The 17,932-nt window shown below is 47.0% G+C and overlaps 1 protein-coding gene across 4 annotated transcripts in view; it reads left to right on the plus strand.

Moving 5' to 3' along the window:
* The window catches only part of Garnl3 (GTPase activating Rap/RanGAP domain like 3), a 139,538-nt gene that overhangs the window by 61,712 nt on the left and 59,894 nt on the right, over positions 1 to 17,932 (plus strand). For all 4 annotated transcript variants that reach the window (XM_033759268.1, XM_010613584.3, XM_010613585.3 and 1 more), the window contains 5 exons: positions 307 to 381; positions 8,998 to 9,097; positions 10,888 to 11,006; positions 15,321 to 15,385; positions 17,592 to 17,655. In XM_033759268.1, the coding sequence (XP_033615159.1) occupies positions 307 to 381; positions 8,998 to 9,097; positions 10,888 to 11,006; positions 15,321 to 15,385; positions 17,592 to 17,655 (423 nt within the window). The remainder of the gene's footprint in view (positions 1 to 306; positions 382 to 8,997; positions 9,098 to 10,887; positions 11,007 to 15,320; positions 15,386 to 17,591; positions 17,656 to 17,932) is intronic.

Below are 17,932 nucleotides of genomic sequence, written 5' to 3' on the forward strand. Positions count from 1 at the left end.
AAAAAATTGCTTCCAGGGAGCATCGCTTTAACGTTTTTAAGTTTGGGAAACTGTTCAGATTTAGATAGAATGCTCTAGTTTTCCAGTCTTGCATGCTGTGTGGTCCTTACTCTTAGACTCCTGAGACTGGGAGCCAACTGTGAGAAGTCAGCTAATAGAGCTTAAAGGGGACTGACTCTTAGCTTCTAGGCTGCGCCCAGCAGCACACATTACTAGGTTTGGCTTACTGATAGGAGGGACTCAGAGAGACAGGGGCATTGTACGTGGTGGCTCAGCTACCTAACTGAGCACTCTTCTTTTGCCTAGCTTATCTCCAGCGATGCTGATGGAGCCATCCAAAGGGCTGGAAGATTCAGGGTGGAAAACGGCTCTTCAGATGAGGTAAGGACGCTCCCCCGTCCCTGTATTGTCACCAACTCATGACTGTAGTACCTGTGACGTAACGGTGAATGGACAGCTTCCCTAAGTGGAGACCTGGAGGGGGTGAGTAGATGGAGCTTTCCAGAGCTTTGCTTGGAGTAGATGTGAAGGTGCTCGGAGTTGGGTAACACCTTTGCTTTAAAAGCTCTATCCACAAAGGTGTGTTGCCAGTAGGGCACAAAAGGAACATCCACAGCACCCGTAATGGATCCCAGCCACCAAAAGTCTGCAAAACTTCAGCCCACCCAAAGCGAACAAACTGCGCTGGACTGTCCCCACCCCACATAAACACAGCTCTGGCCCCTACCAGGACCTGTGTCTGGAGGGAACTCAGGAAAGACATAACGGACCCTTCATGTTGTCCTGAGCTCCCGATACACTTTGGCCATGTCACCCAGCTCTCCCATACACCAGAGGACAGGTCCCAGGACCTGGCCAGGGGTGGGAAGCCACCTGTGGCAGGTCACGGTCAGGAGTGGCTCTAGAGTCAGGCGCCTGGGCCTAAATCAGGACTCCACCACTCACCTGTGGTGTGGCCTTGGGAAGCTCGTCTTGGGAACCATTCAGGGAACTCAGAGATTTCACAGGTCACTTTGGTCTGCTTCAAACAAAATACATTCCTGTCTCACATTGCTTCCCTGGAAAAATATCAGAATTAAATGCTGTTGGTAGATTTTGTTTCCACCAGATCTACTGCACATGAGTTCTCAGTTGGAGCACCATGGTGTTGTTTTACTGTGATGACCCTTGGGTAGCAGCTTGAGGCCAGAGTTAATGTCCAGCTTGGGAAAAGACACTAAAGGGGCCTGACATCCAAGAAAATAAGTAGGCTCACTCTGAGATCATTACAGAGGTGGTGCAGTAGAAGGCTCAATAGGGCAGCTTAAAAATTTTCAAGCCCGTGAACAAATTTTAATGTGGTTTCATTATTGGATTATTTGCCCTTTTGTTTTTGAATATTAAGAGCTCTATTTGGTCTGCATATTAGACATCTGTCAGTATAAGATTTGCAACAGTATAAGTTCAATTGCCTTCTCCTATTGTGGGGTTTTCTTTTTACTTTCTTCATTGTGTCTTTTGAAGCACAGACATTTTGAGTCTCATGATGTCTAGTTTGCCTATCTTTTCTTTTGTGGTTTGCACTTTTGGTACCATATCTAAGAAACCAATGCCTAATCCAAGGCTGCACGGTCAATTTTTATTTTTGTTTTATTTTTTGGTACCAGGGATCAACTCATGTCCTTGCACTTGCGAGGCAGGCAGTGGAACCACTATGCTAAATCCCGGGCCCTGGTCAATTTTTATAGTCTACTGTTCCCTTAAGATAATGTTGAATTTGTCTTTTGTTTCTTAAACACAGCCAGAGGAATGGCTTTATCGTCTGTGTCTGATCATTTCAATATGTGAAGCTTTTTGTGGCTCATGCTCGCTCCCTCTCTCTCTCTCTCTCCCTGTCTCATTCTTTTTTCCTCAAGGCATGTGCTCATGGGGTAATGTTTCTTGCATGTTTAGCTGCCTGGCTATGTGCTGATTTTTCTTGAACTTTACTTTCTAGGAATATGAGGCCTGTGATTGGTTGCCTTTTGGTACGGAGGATTTCGGTTTGCTTTTTGCCAGATCCCTTTGAACTGAATCCCCAGGTGAAGACCTTTACACTTCTGAGTGGTGCAGACCGGATGGAGCTGCAGGTCCCCATGTGGGAAAGCCCCACACACCCCATAATTTGGAAGGCTTCCGGAGGTTTCATAGGCAAGACTGATTAAATTACGAGTCACGGATGATCCCCTCGACTCTGGCCCTGCTCCTCTCCCTGGAGTTTAGGATGGAGGGCCACGGGTTCCCAGCTCCCTTCCAGTCAGGGCTTGGTCTTCTGAGCAGCAGCACCCACCTGAAGCCGACCAGGGAGCACTAAGAGTTGCCTCCTTGGAATAAGACAGGCTTCCCCTGTCATCCTCTCACTTGGGAATTTCCGGGATTATAGGAGTTCTGTGCTCTAGGACCAGGGTCAAAGACCAAATGTGTATTTCTCATTATTCCACTCCCCCAAAGCAGAAAAGTCCATGTTTCGGCTCTCTGGTCGCCAACACGTTCCAGCCTCTGTTTTGAACTCTGCTCTGAGCTCCTGCTCACGCAGCCCAGGGTACAAGGCCGAGCCCTCTTCAGCGTGAGTGGCCTTGTGGCCCCATATCCTCCTGAGACACAGAAGCAGCCCCACCTGCGTCACCCTCCTTGCTGTCCCTTGGGCAGCCTTTTGCTTATTATTCACTTAGTTTCCTACAATATTCCCACGTTATGCACATTAGTCTCCTCCTCGTTACTAATTTCTCATTCCTGTGTCTCTAAGTTTAGTGTTGGAAAGTTATTGAGGCCTTCCTGAGTGTGAACTATGTGTCAGGGTTTTTTTTTTAATCGGAAAACTTATTTCTAATTGACAAAATGATTATCCATGTCTATGGGCTACAGTGTGAAGCTTTGTTACATGTACACACCTCACATAATCATTCCAGCAGGGTGATTAACAGATCCAACCGATGAACCTTTTATCTGTTTATTTTTGTGGGATTTTTGGCAGTGCTGGGGATCAAACCCAAGGCTGTGTGTACTAGGGAGGTGCTCTCGCACTGAGCTGCACCCTCAGCTCTTCTTTTCTGTTTTTCGTAAATGGACTTCGGGCTAGGTAGCTAGTTAGACCTTGTTGGCCACATTGCAATCATATGCTTCTCTCTCTCTCTCTCTCTCTCTCTTTCCTTCCTCCCTCCCTTTCTTTCTGCTGGGGCTCAAACCCAGGATCTGGAGCACTCTGGGCAGTCACTCTGCCTCTGGGCTAAGTCCCCAGGTCCCCTGAACCTTTTAAATTGAAGAGCTCACAGCTGAACGCAGGACTCTGGGTGCACCCCACGCAGCCACCCAGGGAGCAGGCCTGTCTCCTTCCTTGCTATTGACACTCTTCCTCCTTTAGGAAGCCTAATAACTCATGAGGAACCTACAGACCCTCCCGGCCCCAGGCCGTTTCCTGTGGTTCAGCAGTGAGGCAGCCTGGTGTAGCCAAGATGATTCTGGAGTCAGATCATTTACTAGTTTTTAACTCCAGGTCTCTGTGCCTTGGTTTCCTAGTGGGTAAAGAGGGAAATGACTCTTACTGTGTAGCACTTGGCTTTTCCCGCCCCATAGTTTAGAAATTTGTGCATTGTACCTAAGTGTAGAATTTGGCATTGCACACTTTGCGTTTAGTGTCATTAGTGTGTCCTGCAATTGCTAATTGTCAGCAGTTTTTTGTGGCGTCTTGATTCTGTCACCTGTCCTATTAGACACCCCCACTGACTGGCTTGCTCGTTCCTTCAGATATGCTCCTCTCACCATCTGTGTGCTCATGCAGATTATTAATTAAAATGAGTGCAACCCCGGGCGGATCACTGGGGAGCTCCCTGGCGCTCACTTGCGTGTATCAATTAGTAGACGGTGGAACAGAGGGGACGGGCTTCAGCTTCTTACAGGTCTGTCCGTAGCGTGGGGACGATTCTCTTCTGCACTGTTGGGGGAGATGGAAATTAGCACGATCTTTGGGGAGAGCAATTAGCAATAACTAAAAATGTGCATACCATTTGGCCAGCAGTTCTGCTAGGATATGTGTTGTAGCATTATTTAAAATAGAAAGAAAAATAACCTGGAAACAAGCTCAATTTCACCAGTACAGGAATTGTTGTATAAATTACGGTACATTTGCACACTGAAATACTTAGTTTTAGCTATTAGAAAGAATGAAGCAGACAGATATTAACTACCACAAAAAATGTTTGTTACAGTGTTAGACATAAAAGCAAGTCCGAGAATGATTTCTGTCACGTCATCCATTTCCATTTTTGAAGTTTTTCTCCTTCATATCCCACAAACATAAATAGAGTGGGAGAAAAAAGACATGAAGATGAGAAGACGCATCTGTGCGCTTTGGAATTGGACGAAGACGGGATTGGGCTTCCTGGGCCTGGGACTCTCCCAGCAGGGCAGGCCCACCGCAGCAGGGGCGGCTGGAGCGCCTCATCCCACACGGCACCTGTGGGCAAATGGTCACCTCCGGGCGCTAAGAGAAGTGTGGGTAGTGACCATGCTAACACCAGCTGTCTGGAAAGCTAACTCATCAGGAAATTCCCTCCTGACTTTCTTCTGGATCTCCAGTAAATAATGTGCTTCTGTTTTGTCGTTGCCTTAAATTGCTATAGGCAGAGATTCTGTGCCACTGAGATCCTTTACAAAATAGGGCATACTTAACATTTACTGAAAATTAAAACCACAATGAAGCGCAGCTACACCTGTCCAGAAGGAGTGAAATGAAACAGCCTGCAGCGCTGCGAGTTAGGGTCAAGGACAGCTGGCTTTCTGCCGTGTTTGCAGACAGGAGCATAACTTGGCATGTCCCCTTTGGAAGTCTGTTTGGCATCATCTATTAAAAGTGCCCTGTGTACCCTCAGTGTCCCTGGGTGTACGCCCCACCCCACTGGAAGGAAGTCTGTGTTCGCCGAAGACACACTCAGAAAGCCCGCAGAGGCCTTATACTTCACCGTCAGAAATCGCAAACAGGCCACATGCCCACCAGCTGGAGAATGGGCACACGACCTGGGATTTTCATCCAAGGACGTGGATGGGGCAGTGATAGAAGAATGAACCAGGGTAGCACAAGCAAAAGGGATGTGTGTCCTGACATGGTGTCGTAGGACAAGGGTTCCGGCTCAAAGGCACAGATGGGATAGGATTTCTTCTTGGTACTGGGCATTGAACTCGGGTCCTTGCGCTTGCAAGGCAGGTCACCGAACCGCTGAGCTAGATCCCCGGCCCCAGGGGTAGGATTTCATTTCAATGAAGTTCGAAAGTGGGTGGAACTGAGCTGTGGTCGTAGAAGTCAGAGAGTCGCTACCTTCAGAGGGTGGTGGAGAATGACTGGAGATGAACGAGGAGTGCTGAAAGTACTTCCTGTCTTGAACCGGGCCGTGATTGCAAGGCCGGGTGCGTCCACAAAGCCATTTGGCCATACAGTTATTGGAACCCTTCACTGCCTACTCCTGCTACCCCTCACTTGAACGAGGGCTCGCTCTAAGAGTTGCGCTTGCAGGGTCCTGGGAAGAGGGGTTTCTGCTTGGTTCCATCACACCCGCCAGTTCCTGTGTGGTATTCTTGTCTTTGCACCTCATCATATGTGCTTTTAACAAGGAACAGGAGGTGTCTTGCTCTGCAAGACTCACAACTTTTTGGGTGTTGGATTTTTTTCCATCCCATTTCAGTTAATATTCAGTGAAGATGCCAGTTAAGTTGGTAACTTTTTAATGCTCAGAATTAACAGTTTATAGTCGATAGAGGTTCTAGACATGCTACGACCCTCGGTCCCACCTGTGCGTCTGAGATGTGGGCTGCACCGCGGGCCTCCTCTTGTCCTATCTGTGACTGCCACAGTGAGCCTTCTGGGAGGGGGCAGGCAGAGGTCCACAGTGTGCTGCTCTGTGTACTCGAACATCCCTGGCAGTCTGAGGAAGCTGATAGGTAAGCTCCCTCTCAAAATGTTTGTAAATGCATAAAATAAAACACACAGGATTCCGGAGGAATCATCAGAGTCACCTGGGTGTTCATCTGGTTGTTGGTTAAAGCACAGATTTTTGGTAGTGTTTGCCTAGCATTCAGGAGGCCTTGAGTTTGGTCCCCAACACTGCCACAAAGAAAAAATACAGATTCCCAAGGCCACCCAGAGAACTTGGGAGGAGGTCTGCAGTGGGCCCAAGAGTACATGTGTCAACACCTCTGAGAACCACTGAGCGAGGTTCTGGCACTGTTACCTGAGCCACACAGGACTGGCAGGCTTCTGAAGTTTAACTGCTGGGGCCAAAAGAGTCTCTTCTCTGCCGAGCTTTCTGTGACCCAGGGCCTTGGGTCTATGACACCGGCAACTGTGGCATCTGACTGGCTAAGAGCAGCTTCCTGGGCTGGACCCCCTTGTCTGGTCAGCTGGTGCCTGAGGCTGGCAGGCAAGCCCCAAAACCATAGCCACAAGCCACCTGATGGCATGGTGGAGAGATCTGTGGACCAAAAGTACTGCCAGGGGTTCCTGCTTATAAAATGAGTGGCCGCTGATAATGAACCATGCAGACATCCTACTGGGAACAAAATCCAGTTATAGGCTCCTCCTGAGCCACACCAAAAGGTCCCAAGTGATTGGAATGAACCTTACCCGTGAGGGGCATGTGGATATCACAAGTAGGTTCATCTCGATAAGCTGAGCGGGACAGGACTCACTTGCACAGCGTTTTTGGCCAGGTGCGCACACCATGAGTCGAATCATGGGGAAATGTCAGATAACCCTAGGGTGAACCTTTATTGAAAGAAATGAGTGAGGGAGAACGTGGCATTCTTCAGATATGCCAGTGTCGTAACAGACGAGTCTGTGGAGACATTCCGGATGACGGGAATCTACAGAGGCACGACAGCAAAATGATCCTGTACAGAAGGAGGAGAGAGGAAAGCACTTTAAACATGATGGAGTTGGTTGACAAAATCAGAAAACAAATGATAAAGTATTGTGTTGGCATTAAGTTGACAGAAATTAAAAAGCTGTATTGTGGCTATATAAGAAAATAGCTCTCTTCTTGAGAAATGCAGACTGAATTATTTAAGGATAAAGGGCTTTTATTTTTATAGCTGAGCCTTAAGTGGTTCAGAAAAAAACGTGTGAGAAAATGGGGGGGTTATGAACAAATAAACCAGTAAAATAAAATGTTCTGTAGATGAACCCAGTACTGGGTATATTGATATCCTTTTCTCTTATTCTTGCACCTTTTATGTAAGCTTTAAATTATTTCCAAATAAAAGTGTTTATATATGTAGCAGTGCCATTTTTTTTTTAATTTAAGAAAATCCTATAGAAACAAGAATAGGAAGAAACTTTAGCCTGTGGTTTTACTCCCTGGCAGGTTAAAAAAAAAAAAAAGCAGGACTTAAAACAAGACACAGAAGATGATGTAATGGCTGAGATTAAAATAGAAAAGAAAACACCTCTGAAATTGGAACTGGCTTCACTTCCAGCTCCACTACTGATACTCTCCGCATCCTTGGATGACACATGTGAACTCTCCAGGTCTCACTTTCCTCACTGGAAAGAAGGGGTTAAAATCGCATCTGTCTCTTAAAATTGGAGGTGACCGTTTGGAGATAGTGCGTGTAAGGTGCTTGGCCTGAGGCTGGGCATTTAGAGCCCTCGATGAATGTCAGTATTTCCAGGGTGATGGCAAAGAGGGAAAGCGTCCTTTTTCATTTCGTGAGGTAGCATGACCCTGAAAGCATGTCAGAAACACACATAGAAAAGAACCCTACAGATCCATCTCACTCACAGCCCTGATACACAAATCATATTTTAAAGTTCAACAGTCTGTTAAAAGGATATTGTGCATGACCTAGTAGGAAGTATTCCAGAAATCTAGGACATTCAACATCAGAAATGCTATTACTATAAATAATTCATTACATCACTCTGATTCTCCTCCATTTAACCTGTTCTCTTAATAGTGTCCCCCTGCACAAAAGGCTTTCAATAAATTCAACATTCCTTGCAAAGAAAGGGCTCTTTATAAATTTAGAATTGAAGGAAACCTCTTCAACCTCATAAACTGATCACGAACATTTAGGAAATCACTAGAGGCACGTCAAAATCGGAAGATATGTGCCAGTAGTTTCCAGCAGTCTGTCTTGTGGGCCTGGCGTGATACAGATGCCCATGGAACTTACTTCAGCAGAGTAACATCTGATCATTCGGAAAAACCGGTGTCTAACAGGCTCAGCCCATGCGTGCAAACTTCGGACACTTACTGCAAAAGACTTAGATACCTTATCAAGGTTGGGAATGAGAATGTTCAATAATTAGACCTGAGTTAATTGATCAGGGGAAATTGATCCTTACTTTGTAGCATACATCAAAACAAATGCTAGCTAAAGAGTGAAATATAAAAATAAAACTATACAACATTGTAGAAGTATATTTATTTACGTGGAAAAAATGTACCAGGTGAAAAGGCAATCCATGAAAACTGTATTCGATGTTATTCCATTTTGATAAAAATGTGTTATGTGTATACTTAGGGAAAAGCATACAAAAGCATCGGTAATGACTATTTTGGGGTGGAGGGCTTTGATCATTCTGTTGGTCCATATTTTCCATTTGATTTGGGTAATTTTTATGATAAATTATTTAAAAATTATACAAAGCACGTGGACTTGAGTACGATGCTGAAGGATGTGTTCTGATGAAATTTGCCTCACTACAGGGGCACCGCGCCCAAATGCCATGACACCTAAGACCAGAAAGCAGATTCTTTATATTCACCAGTTCACGCAGTTACATCTCCTGCACCCTGCTTCCATGCTGTGATTTCAGACTTAAGTGTCTTGTGTAATGAGAACAAGCCCTTGTGGTTACAGCCGTTGGGCGTTTGCTTTTAACAATGATCTTTTTTTTTCCCTAGTTCTTTCGCCTCTGGTTCATTGCCAGCTCCTTGTTTGCTTTCTAAATAAGCTTCTTAATGGCACAACTTTGCTCCATTGCAGAATGCGACTGCCCTGCCAGGTACTTGGCGAAGAACAGATGTGCACTTAGAAAACCCAGAATACCACACCAGATGGTATTTCAAGTATTTTTTAGGACAAGGTAATTATGCCATTTTGGTGTTTGGGAAGAAAGGATATTCAAAATGAAAATGAATGTTAGTGTGATTTCTGGTACCCTATGGAGGTGACATTGACCAATTTAGGAGTGTTAATGTCAGGGCGTTTCACATCAAGGTCAGAAGTAAACTTGGTAGATTACAAGATAGAATTTAGAGTGTCAACCCTAAGAGTTTTTTGTTTGTTGTTGTATTGAATTGTCATAAGTTTCAGAGGTCTTGGGGTTTTGGAGTCTGGTTTTGTTTAGCCAGTTGGTTTGTTGTTGTTGTTGTTGTTGTTCTTTCTTTTTTTTTTTGGTACCAGGGATCAAACTCAGGACCTCGCACTTATGAGGCAGATGGCGGAACCACTGAGCTAAATCCCCAGCTCTAGCCAGTTGTTTTTGTTCCTAGGGAATTAGAGGGAGTTACATAATCTGAATGAGTGCTTTGAGACACAAGAAACATTTTCACAGTGGAAAAGCAATTTCAGACATAATGCAAGTGTTCCATCCGTAGTGAGTCTCGAACACATCTTTCAAGGTGATGAGAGAGAATTGGTTCCCTAAGCTCAGGGCCAATATAGAACTAGAGAGGCGTTAGACTATCGGCTCTGGTACATTCATTCGTCAGTGACCAGTAGTCACCTGTCACCTACACTCTGCCAGACAGTGTGCACAGCAGTGGGGCCATAGCCCAAGACAGTCCGCAGTCCCTGCCCTCACGGAGCCTGTAGACGGGTTTGCATTCTGGTTCTGCCGTTATTAGCCATGGGGCCTTGCACGAGTTACTCGACAGCTTCCCAGTTTGCAAAGTGAAGCGGTTACCAGTCTGTACCCCAGAAGCTTGGAAAGAAGTTTCAATGAGATGTGCAAGAAAACCACTGACCCCAGTGGCCAGCACAACACAGGGCTCACGGAACATACAAGAAAGATAAAAAAGGGAGGTACGGTCAAGGGCAGGAGTTTTGGGGAATGGAAAAATCATCACGATTGCAGGATTCAAAATGAGTTAGAGAAAGTGCTTAAGAGTCTAATGCATTCATTTGAAGATGTGAGGCTTTGAGCTTTTAAGTGAGAGTGACCAAACCTAAGTGATATCTTTTTAAGAACCCAATACAGTATCACACATGAATTTATTTGGGTGGGTTGTGAAATATAAAAAAAAAAAAGAAGTCAGCAGGAAAGTTGTCTTCCTCATTGCTTGCAAGCTAATGCCCAGAGCAGTAATGACTTTATAGGGAAATGTCACCGTGAATTTGGATACCGTTGCTGCAGGTAGCAGAAAACCTGACTCAAACTGACTTAAACAGAAAGGGATAGAATGAGAAACCTAGAGAGAAGGTGGGCTCCTGGATTGGTGGTTTTAAACATGCAGTGATGTCAAGGACCCAGGCCCGTCCTTTTGTGTTGACCTATCCTTTATGTGGCAGTTTGGCCCTCCTCAGAACACAAGATGGCTGTAGCAATTCCAGCCATCGCTTCTACACAGCTCACTTTAGAGTGAAGAAGCCTTTGCAAAAGCCTGTGGAACCACTGAGCTAAATCCCCACCCCACCCCGGGTGCAGAAGCCTTTTGACAAAGTTCTCCTCTTCTCTTGTTAGCCAGAATTTGAGTCATATGCTCATTCCCGAACCAATCAATGGCAAGGGGAAAGGTGTCAGGATTAGCACACAGTGGTCAGATTGGGTTCTGCCCCGGGCAGTTTTGGGATTAGACTTCCTGAGCGTGTGGGAGGGGCGGTGTCTGCCATGGACTGACTGGTGGCATCGGTTGCACTCGCTGTTTCTTCCAGTCCATCAGAACTACATTGGAAACGATGCCGAGAGGAGCCCCTTCTTCCTGTCTGTGACCCTTTCCGACCAGAACAATCAGCGTGTCCCTCAGTACCGTGCAATTCTGTGGAGGAAAACTGTAAGTACCTGACTAGGGTCCAGTTAGTGACACTGTCTGGGTGACTGGGGCAGCCTTTCGGAGGCGATCCTTTCAGCGTGGCTATCCCCGGTTGTACCAATCTGGCATAGGCCCTCTGTACCGCTCTACGTGGTTAATTCTATATCTACATCGTGCTTCAGACTTCCTCTCCCACTAGAATGTGTGCTTGTGGGAGCCTGGAATATGTCCGCTCTGTCTCCGGGTCCCCACCATATAGACCAATGCCTGACACACAGGCGGCGCTCCAGAAATACATGTCGGATAAATTACGAAGTGACACCAAAGTCCAGCTTAACCTCAGGGCTGCACTGCTGTATTTATAGAAACCCCATGGTAGATTTCAGAAATTCTTTTTAACAGCAGGCTTAGGGTGAAATCTCTTTGGTATAAAGTCCTAATCGTGAGATTGCTTCCTGCGGAGAAGCATCTGCAGCCGCCCACCCACCCCGTGCTGCTATCGTTGGGGTCAGCCCTGCCATCACCACAGGGACACCGAAAGCAGAGTTCATGCAGCAGTCCGAGGAAGCCATGCTGGGCACTGCACACACGCACCGTGGTCTTTGCCTTGTTTGCCTGATGAGAAGTAAAAGTGCCTCTGCCCGGGGCCTCTTATTGCCTGCACCAGGCAGGCCGTTCCCTGGCCCACTTTTTATTTATTTATGTTTATTTTCTGTTTGCTAAGTACAGCATTCCCATCTCTTCTGGTTTCTGGATTCTCTTGAGGATGACTTTGTTGCTTTGGGCAAACAGTCGGTCTGATTTCTTTGCCCTCCCCCTGCTCTCTTGCAGTAGATATCTGGGTACATGGGGAGAGGGCTTCGAGGCCTCGAGGTAGCACATTACTTGGATGGGCCCTCAGAGTTTTCCTGGTTTCTGCTGTGCAGTGGCCCATCGGGTCTCTGATCTCGTGACCCCTGAGATGTATCCGGTCCTTTTGGGTCATGAGAAAGCTCCTGTCCCTGGAACCTATGGAAGCCTCCATTTGCTGCTTTTAAAGTCCCTCTATGGCCCAATCCCAGGTCTCTGCTCGTCTTCGAGCCTCTCAGATGAGCCTCACCTCTGAGCCATCATGCTCGTCTGCATCCCCTCCCAGCCCTGCCCCTGCGAGCCGCGGGTCAGATGTGTGGAGGCAGGACCGCCACCTTAGCCTGGCCTGTCATCTTTCAGGTCATCTGCTCCGGCAGGTACCGAATCGATGACCTTCACCATGATCCAGGTGCTCACGGACTCGCAGTGCCTGGGAAGCCGTCCTCTTGTCCGAGTGCACTAGGTGGCTTCAGGGCCTACCATGATGTCCGGCCCCTTCAGGGCCAGTCCTGGGAACGAGACAGTCAAGGGCAAGGGCCCTGGCGTCTGATCCCTTTGCCTTCCTGTCACCTTCCTTCTTTCAAGGCAGGAAGGGAGTCTGTAACCACTTCTGCCCTCCTGGGATACCTTTGCTTAGCATCCCATCTTCTTCCTTTGGAAAGGAACAGCGCCCACTTCCTCACCTGAGCTGGTGGCATGGTACCGAGGAAGAGATCATGGGACAAATGCTGCAGGAAATGGGCTGTGTCACAGTATAGAAGCTGGAGAACAGTGCCGGAGACCTGCTTCGGGTCTGAGAGGCCAGGGAAGCTTCTAAATAGAGACCTGAAGGGTGGAAGGGAACCAGCCCCATCCAGGGTGGAAGGGAAGCCCAGGAATGTTCCAGACAGAAGACTGACAAGTCCAGGACGGATAAGACATGCACTGTGGGGTTGCTCTCAGCTGGTGTTAGAGAAGTCCTGGGACTTAAACCGTAGGGCCAGTGAGAGGGCAGCGTGGGCTGGGCGTCCATGGTATTCGTCTCCTTTTGTGACACAGTGCCACGCCCTTACCCAGAGCCTCTTATATGGACCCAAAGTCACGTGCCTAAGGCTGGGTTAGTGTTTGCTCCCAGCTGCAAACGAGCTGGAGAGGAGGAGCTGAGCGCCACAGAAGGGGGCCGTCAAGCGACGTTGGCTCTGGAGGCTGTGGGGAGCCCACAGGTGTGGGGCCTCACTATCCCCACCCCACACGAACTCATGTCCTATTGGGTTATAAAGCAGTTTGGAAAACAGTGAATGTAGAGCCCTCCTTGCACACCTCTGCTGGGCTTTTTGTAAACGCACAGAAAGTACTTTTAAAAAAAAAAAAATGACTGATACTGGTTGTAAAAATTCCATCCAGATAATACAGCAAATAAAAGAAAATGACGCAGACCCAGCCGCTCAGTGGTGCTCATGGCAGCGTCTTTCGAGACAGCTCCTGTGTAGCCCGGGCACACGTGCACGTCACGTCGGGTGCATGAGCGGGGCAGGATTTGGCCTGCACTTCTGTACCCACACTCGCTTCCGATACCCTGATGTGTGCACCCTTGACAGCTCCCCTGGAAAACTCAGAACCATTTTCGTTCAGTGTGGACTCTGGGAAGCTTCAAGGGGAAGGTGGGGAGGAAGAGTCCTGTGAGCCCTGGGTTCTTGTCCACAAAGAGCTTGTGAAGATGTCACTGCCCCCTAGGAGGATGGCCAGGCCTTAGGCCAGTTCCATTCCACCTTAAGCTTCCCTGAGCTTCTCTTAAAACTGTCTCTGGTGTGTATGGTGAGAAGAAAAGGTAGACAGGAAATTGCTGGACAAGAGGGGCTGATTGAAGACCTCCTTTTGGGCAGGTCGGCATCCCACACGGGCGACCACAGTGTGAGGTAGGCTGGGGCCAGTAAGAAGCAAGGCCACAGAAAGAACTCAGGGCTCAACAGGCGGGACCTGGGACATCTGGGAGTGTGCGTTCCTGTCATCACGATCCTTCCTCACTTGAAAATGTCCCACATCTAACAGACTACATCAAGGAAGCCAGGCTGATTTCCTTGGCTGGTGGAGAATCCACGAGGTGGGCCCTATGCCAGGCAACCTCCACCATCCTTCTGTGAAGACATCCTCCTGCCCTACCTTGGGGGTGGTGACAGTGTCAAGTCTCCAGAGCTGTGGAGTGGAAGTTTTCCTTATGAAAAGAGATCACACCTTGAAAAGGCTCCACTCTCTGGCCATTATCCAGCGCTTGGAGAGAGGAGTTGGCAAAACTACACCAAAAACACAATTGAAGTCCTATTTCTTTCTCTGCCCATTTCCTGCAAGTTGCATCCTAAACCTTCTCTAACTGATAGCAATTTTGTGATTAGTCAAATTTAGGAAGAGTTTTAAATGTGCACCTTGTGATAATCCCATTTGCTGACGATGATATAGTGGTCCTGTGTGGAGTGTAGAGCCGTCTTGTCTCTTTGTGGACAACGAGAAAGAAAGAGCCGCACTCGCCTGGTCTCGTGGTTTGGACATGGCTGCTTCATTCAGGCCAGGCTGCCCCTGGCTGGTCAGCAAACGTTACTGAGAGCTTTTATGAGCTGGTCACAGTGGATATTCATTTAGAGAGGGAAACAGACTTCACCCAGGTCAGCACAGATACATATAAAATATATGTCATGAAAACCTCTCTGGAGGACTGAGGTCTTTGACTTGGAGTCATTGTAAGTAGATCCCATTGTCAAGTGAAAACTGTTTTCTTCTTATGATCTTTGAAGCTTGGTCCAACTCTTAGCTGAGACCAAACAAACCCCTCTCATCTGGTCAAATGGCTTGCGGTGTGGGAGGTTTCAGCCCGTGGTAGGAGAGCCCCATTGCTTTCAGGCCTTAAGGAGGCTACACATCCTGGCAGGAGGAATCTGCATACTTCTCGGCAGATGAGAACCAAAGGAGCAAGGAAGAGACTCAAGTCCCGTAATCCTCCTGGGGGGCACACCCCCAGTGGCCGAAGGTCCCCACTAGGTCCCTCTCAAAGGTTCCACTGCCTTCCACCAGCACCACAGCCTGGCAGCCAAGCCTTTAACACATGGGCTTTGTAGGGGACACTTACCCAAATTATAGCAGAGGGCTCGGCTGTGCCCCCATACTAAGACACAGAGGACCTGTATGTTGAAGAGTCATGCTCAAATCCATAAATTTTGGGGAACAAGGAGATAACAGAAGATGCTCTCAGTTCTGAGCAAGAGTTTTTCCAACACAGAATGTGTTTATTCCTGGGCCGGGGATGTAGTTTACTGGTACTGCACCTGCCTTGCAAGTGCAAGGTCCTGAGTTCGATCCCCAGTACCAAAAAAAAAGAATGTGTTTCATTCCTATACATGGTCCCTAAAGAAGAATGAGGGAGACCAGACGGGAGTCCTTTTCAGTGACCAGGTGAGGCTCTTTCAGAGACAGAAGTTGCCAGATTCCTCACTGATTGAGTGTTTTCAACTTTTCCAGGGGACACAGAAAATATGCCTTCCCTACAGTCCCACAAAAACGCTGTCTGTGAAGTCCATCTTAAGGTGAGTACTGACAAGTAAACCCACACCCTGAGTTGGAGGTCTTTATAAATTGCTTTTCCCTGTGGTCTTCTCCAGTTAGGTTTCCAGACACTGATTAGGCAGCAGCCCTGTAAGGCAGGTCCCGTGACTGTCCCCATTTTACAGATGAGGAAACAGAGGTTCCAGAGAGAAAGCTGAGATCACATAGCCAGCCATGCTGTGTAGCATCTCTCCGCCCAGCATTTGTTGCTTGCTTCTTTTTTCTTGCATTCACTCAAATACTTTGGTTTTTAGAAAGAGAAATCAAAGAAATATTTTCCCTTTCATTTTTATACTTTGAAATAGAAACCCAGTTGTCAGCAAAGGCTGCTCCGAGGAAAATGTGCTTATTCTTTGCCAAACAGCAAGTTAAATGATCGGGACATCTGGCCGCTCCCTGCTCCGCTGCCTCTCCCACCCCACCTTCCCACCTCCCTCCTCACCCTCCCTCACCCTCCCTCCTTGGACTGCACAGCCACGCCCCCCCAGAAGTGCTCCCCTGTCCTCTTGTCACCAGCTATGATGTTACATCATAATAACAGTAGCTTCTTTTGTCAGGCCCTGTGCTAAATGCTTTACATGCATTCTCTCAGGAAATCTTTAAATTAGCTCCGTGAAGTCAACTTATGATTATCTCCACTTACTTATCAGCAGTCGGCACCTCAGAGAAGTGAAGAGATGGGGCAAAGAGCTCACAGCTGGTAAACTGCCAAGCTGGGATTGGAACCTCGATCCCTGTGGCTCTGGGCTTGGGCTGCACCATGAATGCCATTTTTGTGAAGCTTATCCCCGTGCCCTGGCTGTTACTTTGCTGCTGGTGCGCAGTCGGGTGGTGGTAGGAGACGTGTTTTCAGTGTCCCCAGGTAACACATCATAGCCACAGCTCCTGCTTGCCAGGGTGTCTCTCAGAGCGACCCACCTGGCTCCGTCAGGTAGGCCCTGCTGCTGGCTGATTAAGTGGCATCAAGATTAAGAAGTAAAATTTTGTATCCCATTTTCAGGCTTGATTTGGTCTCCAAATTGCAGACCTCCTGTCTGTGTTAAGCCTTCTGATTTTTCTCCAGAGCAGTCTGAATTTCAACAGAGAGGTTAACATTTGTGTTGAACACAAAAATATCTTGCTGCTTCTAAGGAGCTTTAAAATTTAACTTGCTGTGAGGGAAATACTTTAAATTATACTAGCTTAAGATTTCCGTTGGTCTTTTTTCCCCCTGAAAGTTAACTGTAGCTCCTTTCTTCTTTACATTTAAAGACCAGGCATTTTTACAGTTATAAATTCATTTATATTAGTGAGTCAGGTAAGCCTGTGTTTAAGTCATGGCTCTGCTGCTAACCAGCTTTATTAGTCTTAACTTCTGAGCCTTGGTTTCTTCACCTTTGAAATGAGGACAAAATAGTACTGGCCTCATAGGGACCATATGAGATAAGTCAGATAAAGCGCTCAGCAGGTGCTGCTATATAATAAATATTCTATCATATTAGTTCTCATATTCTTTTCACCTGTGAATATTATTGCCCGAGTGAAAGGGACCCTAGAATCAGCAGTCCATGACCCCTTTTTGACCTCTAGAGGAACTTCAAGGCTATTAGCATTGCCTGTTCAAAATAAAACCTTAAAAAAATACTCTTACGGACATTTTGCCCTAGGTAGCAGAGCAGTTGCCAAAGGAAGAAGAAAATGTCCATTAATCTTACTCACATTTTATCATTTTTCTAGTAAATAAAAATAAGAATCTGGCCAGGCATGGTGGCACACGCCTGTAATCCCAGCACTGGGAAGGCTGAGGCAGGAGGATCACCGTGAGTTCAGGGCCAACCTGGGCTACACAGTGAGTTCAAGGCCAGCCTGAACTACATAGCGAGACCCCCGCCAAAAGAACAAAAATAAGAATCTGGAAGATCGATCAAGGTCGCCTGAAACAGGTGTTCCTGACTTCTCCCTCCCTCTCGTAAGCTATGTGTGTTATTAAGGGACAGTTATATAAGTAAAGTGGAATGCAGTATTGTGACTTTCATACCTTCATTCATCCATCCATCACTCCTTTGTCGATTTGTATCTCCTGTGTGCCAGGCCTCTCTGAGAATCCTGCTGTGATTGTCTGGAAGCTCTTAGCTTCCTGAAGAATTGAGACTAGCTCCACCTTACGTTTCCACCACACCGTAGCTCATTCTGTCTATTCTGTTTCAGTGCCATGAATCTGGACAAATTTGAGAAAGGTCCTAGGGAAATTTTTCATCCTGAGATACAAAAGGTAACGGAAAGTTTTGTGCTTCATAACTGTATAAAATTGATCACCGTGTTAGGGCAGAACTCACAGTTCACCCATGAGTCTGAGCCTTGGATTCAGAGCAGAATCACCTGTGTGGCTTTTAAAACATCCTCATAGGTGAACCTCCCAGCTGTGCTTGAAAGTGACTGTAGCAGATTTACAACAAATTAGAAATGTAAAAATGTCAGGACCAGTGCGCCTTTACCACTTCATTATACAGTACAGATTCCTTTTTTTTTTTTTTTTTTTTTTTTTTTTT

Source organism: Fukomys damarensis, unplaced genomic scaffold, assembly GCF_012274545.1.
Source record: "Fukomys damarensis isolate Sample0158 unplaced genomic scaffold, DMR_v1.0_HiC HiC_scaffold_36, whole genome shotgun sequence".
Taxonomy (NCBI): Eukaryota; Metazoa; Chordata; class Mammalia; order Rodentia; family Bathyergidae; genus Fukomys; species Fukomys damarensis.